Below are 6,230 nucleotides of genomic sequence, written 5' to 3'. Positions count from 1 at the left end.
GGTCATAGTCAATAGAATCAGTTACATGTCACATTTATATTATACATTCAGAAGGCCTTTTTGCTTTTCAAACAGTTAACAGGATTACTTCAGCAGCCCCAGTAAAAGCAATTTCTTAATCAGTTATATACTTCTCGAGTTTGATAACTGATCTGCTCTGCCCTACTTGGACAGAATATGTGTCGATTAATTTGTTTCCGTTTTTGTATGGTGAAAAAAAAATTGATTGCTTTTATGTAGGTTTTATTTCAGTTAACTTGACAGTCAAACCAAGACAAACACATAGTCCAACCGTAGATTTGGTTTTACTGCCATCTAATGGCTGCCATTGATATGAAATTCCACTGATACCAGATACTTTTTGGATCAGTGGTTCTAAGTTTCATGTCAATGACCCCCAAATTGAATACCGGTATGTATTTGGCCGTGGACCTCCATCTGAAAAGATTTTCTGCCAGGGACCCCATAAGAGAATATTTGTGTTGTTAAAATCGTTCCAAATGTATCTGAATGTTTCTGTTTTTCAGGATTTTTCAAAAACCTTCCACGAATAGCAGCATCACATGTTCTGAGCTTGTAGATCAGCTATTTTATATAGGCCTAGCTTAAGTAACAACAGTTTAAATATATACTATATTAACTAATTCTGTTAAGGACCCCCTGGAACCACCCCAAGGACCACTGGGGTGTCCCCAGGCCCCAATTTGAGAACCAGGGGTCTAGATACAGTATTTCTCAACTAGATTCACATTGAGAGCTGAGTTTTGCATTGACCATAATGCTAATGTTATTCTGTGTCTGAGAACTTGTACTGTAGCATCTCGTGATACACGTTTGTGCCTTGAACCACGGTTTGAGACACATTGTCCTATATATTTACAAACAATGAACAAGTGAGATATTAAAATGACTTGATCTGATGTACTGGAAATTGAATAACTAGTCTTTTTTTCATCTCTATTCAGTAGCTGTAATAGTTTGTCACAATGACAACCTCATTCACAACGGCGTTTACGCCAGAGTGTAACGGAAGCGTATACAGATACTAAATATCATCGTATTTCTCTGTCCGATCACGCTGCGATTTGCTCCCGTCTTATTCAGGGAAGCTGGTGTAATCACTTCATTTGTGCGGATCGCAGAGTGTAGCCTTTCCGCATTTTTCCCAAGCGATTCGCCTGGTGTCGCCTGGTTAGAACGCCCATCCCACACCATATAAGGCAACAGGAAATATCGAAATACGTCATCATAGCCTGCACCGGGCTTTAAATTATATACAACAGCCGCGATGAGCTTGTAGAGCAGTTAATTTTGACAGGCGGGTCTCTGCACGGACAGATCTTCAAGCAAACAGCGCGAGTTTTGTATATAATTATAAACGAAACTTGCCAACTTGGCACGCATTGCTTCACTCCTTGTTAAATGTCAGAACGTTAATAAGTTAACTGATGTTATACAGTTACTTTCACATAATGAGAAAGAAGTTAATTTGTACTGTTCACCACACAACCAAATGCTATATTAAAACTCGGCAATGATAAAAGGCCCTATTGATTAGTCTACTGCGGTGATTGATTCCCTGCCCTGCACTGTCGGATTTGGAAAGCAAATATATGGACATGCATGGACACAGGACATATTTTCTTTCTTTTTTTTCTTGTGGGATTTGGACTTAAGGCTATATTTCATCCGATCCAACTACGTTGTATGTTTCCTCAGCTGCAGGTAAGAGTTGGCTATTCTATGTGGCGTCCGCATGTGATCAATATACATATTATAAATTAATACCACGACGCAAATGGAGGCAGATAGGTGCTTGCAGCAAATGCATTTAGGCCTACTTTAATTGGCTGACTCTCTGTCAACATGCTGATCAGCGAGTTACAGTGGTAATAATAATCATCATCAACAGCCTTTCTTGTCTGTCTGTCCGTCATGTTTGTGAACAAGCGCGAGTGTGAGCTGGCTTAAAACTATGATATGACTGGCCGACTTTCAAACACGCTGATGCCATTCATTCAAATAGGCTAATGTGGTCTTCTATTTTTTATATAGGGCTAATCCCCCCCCCCCCCCCCCCACACACACACACACACACACGCACCGACAGTCAGACTGACTCAAAGGAGCTCCATAACGAAACAATTTAAATAGGCCTATACTGCAGACATTACTACACTAAACAACGTTGGATTCGTACAGTGCAGAATGCAGATAAGTGTATGTTCTTATTATAATTGTGAGTTTGTTTTTTAACATGCAGCGCGAGTCCGCGAGACTGCGAGAGCCGATCTACAAGCTCACAGCGCGTTGCACTGCGAGTAGAAAGCTGTCAAGTGAGCAGCGCAATCGCGCATGCTAGAAATATCCTAATAAATAAATAAAAAAGGTGTCGGGCTTGCAGCGGCAGTTTCTGTATGGCACTCTAGGCTAACCTGCCTCTAGAATGCATGCATTTAGGCATACAAGTGATACTTGGCTTTTATATAGGCTATAATATTTTTATGTGCGACCAATGTTGGGGACACATGCCTACATATTTTATCTGAGATTTGGGGACTTTGAATTGATTCCGCATGAAGACTAAAGCCTTCTTAATAAATCTACGCAAGCCGTACACGACCATGAGAGGTGGCGCAGCTTTCAGCGGAATTTCCGACCAACCCACGTCACCGTCAAGTTCACGTTCAAGTTCATGAATTCCCACGTAATGTGGGAATCCACGTAAATGCCTGTCCGCTCACGCTCCGCTCACGTAACGTCACTTTATGAGCGTAAACGCCGTTGTGAATGAGGACCCATGTCTTTAAAACTCATTCTTCCAGTGTGTTGAAGGCTTAAAAACGTGAAAAATACGACAGGAGTTGCTTTCGTTTGCCAACTGCTAGGCACATTGCATGAGTTTAATAAAGTGCAAATCATACATAAAAATGTCACCCTTTGAACTTCCTAGAGTCACGTTTTATACCTGAAATAAGGCTAGTTCTGTGTGAAAGCAGTTTGGATAACATACTGCATATGAACTTCTCAGGCAAGGTTACTACCTAGTATGTAAAGTACAGGTGCAGACAGGTGTAAAACAGTGTTAAATCAAAGGTTTTTACTACAGCAACAATCTGTGCTTCTGTGAACGCTTAATCAAATATCCTCTGGCTCTGTTACAGTATATCAGTGATTTGAGGCTACTATGTGGGTTTTACTGTTTACTGGTTTTACTTTCAACAACTGCACTGTAACATCCTCAGTGTTCTGTTACAGTAAAGGAACGCTGAGGAATGTGCGGTGTACTGTCGGTAACTACCACTACTGTAGAGTGTATACCTGAAACACCCACCTCTCTGTTCTCCTGTCTTACAAACCCATGCCTGAGAACACTATAGAAGTATAGATCAAAAAGGCAGTGGGAGCTAATAGGAGGATGCCGTCGGCTCACAGAGCCGTCTCGCCCTCACCGGCGCCCATGTCCACCCTCCTCGGGACTCTGCCCTCGTCTATGTCCTCCCACTCGTCCTCCGGCAGCCCCTCCTCTTCCTGATCCCGCACTTGGACCTGTCTTCTCCAGCGGAGGAGCCTGTACCGGAGTGGAAACAGGAAGAGGGCGGGATCTGGCATGGTGCGTGGCCTCTGTGGTGAGGTCACGCTCTCCTGCGGAACGCAGGCCCGGACCCTCTCCTCCCTAACGCTCCTTACATGTCTGCCCTCCTGCTGCCCAGGAGACGCCAGAGGAGGCAGGGAGAGAAGCCGTGAGTCAGTGCCTTCCTCCTCCTCCTCCTCCTCTACTCCTCCATCCGTCTCTCCTTTGGCCTTCTTCCCCGCGGGCCCCTCCATGCTGCTGGCCTTCTTCCACGCGGGCCCCTCCATGCTGCTGAGCAACGAACGTTGCTCGTAGAGTTGGATGCGAGTGTCATGGAGCTCCTGGGAGAGTGCCGCGGCCACCGTCGTCTGGCGCTGGAGGTCGCGGCTCAGGGACGTGATCCTGTGGCTGCGCCGCTTGAGCTCATCCAGGAAGTGGCGCTCCTCCTCCCTCAGGCTGCGGGCCAGCGCCGACGACCGCCCCTGTCCCGCACGCAGCTCCCCCCGCACGGCCGCCACGGCGCCCTGCCGCTCCCACAGCAGGCGCTCTGCTGCCTCGCAGCGCATGGACAGCCCCATCGCCTCCTCGTCTGTGTGCACATGCAGACAGAGTGACACACCAACGCAGAGAGAACACATTTTCAAATAAGGTTACTAGTATAGTAGTATCACAACATGTATTGAAGATTGATTGATTGATTGATTTATTATTAAGTGAGTAGGCTAGGTGTAAGGTTTAGTAGTAACCTGATCAGTTTGTTTTGAGTGATCTGAAGTTTTGCTTAAGTTGAGTTCCATGAGGTGCATGAATAGTCAAAATGACATTGGATGAGTGAGCGCTCAGCTAGTGTCGCTCAAAGATCAGCTTTTTGTCACTTTGATCAGAGTTTCTCAACAATCCCACCTGATAAAAAAAAAAAAAGGAAAGTCTTACCTGCAGTGCTTTGATCAGAAAACCTGGAGTTCAGCTCACAGCTAAGTTCTACAGTGAAGAAATAATAATATATTATAGCGATTATTTAGCGATATTATATAGAATAGTAAGCTATAGAATGAATAGATGACTAGAGAGAGAGAGAGAGAGAGAGAGACTGACCATGGCAGCGCGTCTTCAGGTGTGAGATCTCCATATGCAGACCAGTGAGCATGAGCAGGTGTTGCTGCTGGAGGAAGGTCATGCCCCTCTCCACACTAAACAGCTGCTGATCCAGCCTCTGCCTTGCCAGAGTCCCCATCAGTGTCACCATGGTCTCCATGGCCATTTCACACAACACCTAGGAAGAGGTGTGGGAGTGGTAGCGTACTGTAGTAGTAGGCCTACAGTATAGTAGTAGTAGTAGTAGTAGTAGTAGTCTTTTTACTGTAGTAGTGTTTAGGATTAATTATTTCGATCTATCGCATTCATTCATAGAACGGAGGCAAGGCAGCTGCGCATGTTTTTATTTTAATGCACAAAGACATATAAAGCACAACATTTTGCCCAAATAGCCTACTTTTCCACAGCTTATTGTTCGTGTGATGCCTACCTTAAGATTCGACCGCGATCAGAGCGTTTTTCATGGCTTCGGCAGATCTTTCTACCATCCTGTCCTCGGGGTTTGAACCGTTTGATTTGTCCTTGATATAGCAGAGAGCACTGAGATAAAACAGCCGCAGTGCAATGAATGCCCGGTTCGGTTTCTTTGCTCGCAGAGTCGCATGTGATGTGATAGTATAGTATACCGATCCGGTTGCAGAGCCGCAGTAATTCTTAGCTTCTCTCTATATTCTTCTGGTTGGTTGTTGTCCGCAAGGCACCGGTAGGCGGTGTCGCTTCACAAAAAGAACAGATGTACAAGATATCAACGCGTCGCAGTGTAACATGTTGTTAGCTTGTAGATCTGTTCTTTTTTGTCAAGCGACGGTGCGACAGCAGCGACACCCTAGGACGCGACACACCTTTGCTTTGGGGGCAAGCAGATCAGCCTTAAGAGTTGCATAAAATAGGCTACATTTTCATGAATGCTAGCCTGGCATGTTGGCATTCATGAAAATGCATTGCCAGGCAACAAGCCCCAGCCTATCATTTTATAGGCTAAGGTTAATTTGATTATTAAGGTCTTTCTGTATCAGACTAAATTGCTTAGGCCTGCTGCCACATTAAGGCTTAGTGTTTCAACAACAAAAAAAAGTACTTTGAGGCTACAGACTACAGAGTAGTCTTGTTAATTTGTTATATTTTAGTAAGCAACAGACCCTTAACTCATATCACTGTAGCCTAGTAAATAGGGTATAATATAGTCTACAAGCCTATAGCCTAGAAGATACATTACTGATACATCTGTGTGTCTCTCTCTCTCTCTGTGTGTGTGTGTGTGTGTGTGTGTGTGTGTGTGAGAGAGACTGTGATGAATACAAAATAATATGTATTATTGGGCTCATAATACAAAATAAGTTATAGTAATCATCATCATAATCATCGTCATCTTAATCATAAAATCACCCTTTTATTTTGAAAGCAGAATCAATCCATTTCAGGTGGTTTTAAATAAGTTGTTTCCTCACATCAGTTTCCACTGTACAGAAAAAGGTCTTTATTAAAATATTATTTTGGAAGCAAAATAAATAGCAGCGGAATTTTAAGGGGAATAATCCAACAGGATAAAATTATATTTAGA

At 43.9% G+C, this 6,230-nt stretch overlaps 1 protein-coding gene across 1 annotated transcript; it reads right to left on the bottom strand.

Moving 5' to 3' along the window:
* Positions 1-2,909: 2,909 nt before the first annotated feature.
* On the bottom strand, positions 2,910-5,422 carry LOC306927906 (uncharacterized protein). Its single transcript, XM_079507792.1, has 4 exons — positions 5,100-5,422; positions 4,670-4,847; positions 4,508-4,555; positions 2,910-4,163 (listed from the first exon to the last, which is right to left on the bottom strand). Exons 2-4 carry the CDS (start codon positions 4,833-4,835, stop codon positions 3,430-3,432), a joined length of 948 nt encoding a protein of 315 aa, XP_079363918.1. The 5' UTR covers positions 4,836-4,847; positions 5,100-5,422; the 3' UTR covers positions 2,910-3,429.
* Between the last annotated feature and the right edge of the window lie 808 nt (positions 5,423-6,230).

The sequence above is a fragment of the Electrona antarctica genome (genome assembly GCF_951216825.1).
Source record: "Electrona antarctica genome assembly, chromosome: 8".
Classification (NCBI taxonomy): domain Eukaryota; kingdom Metazoa; phylum Chordata; class Actinopteri; order Myctophiformes; family Myctophidae; genus Electrona; species Electrona antarctica.
This window is presented reverse-complemented; position numbering and strand designations above follow the sequence as displayed.

Bases quoted from the DNA above. Each gene is read 5' to 3' on its own strand.
- LOC306927906 (XM_079507792.1), bottom strand. From the start codon at position 4,835: ATGGCCATGGAGACCATGGTGACACTGATGGGGACTCTGGCAAGGCAG. The intron at 4,556-4,669 runs GTCAGTCTCTCT...TCTTCACTGTAG, and splicing joins CCTGAAGACGCGCTGCCATG to AACTTAGCTGTGAGCTGAAC. The intron at 4,164-4,507 runs GTAAGACTTTCC...ATGTGCACACAG, and splicing joins TTCTGATCAAAGCACTGCAG to ACGAGGAGGCGATGGGGCTG.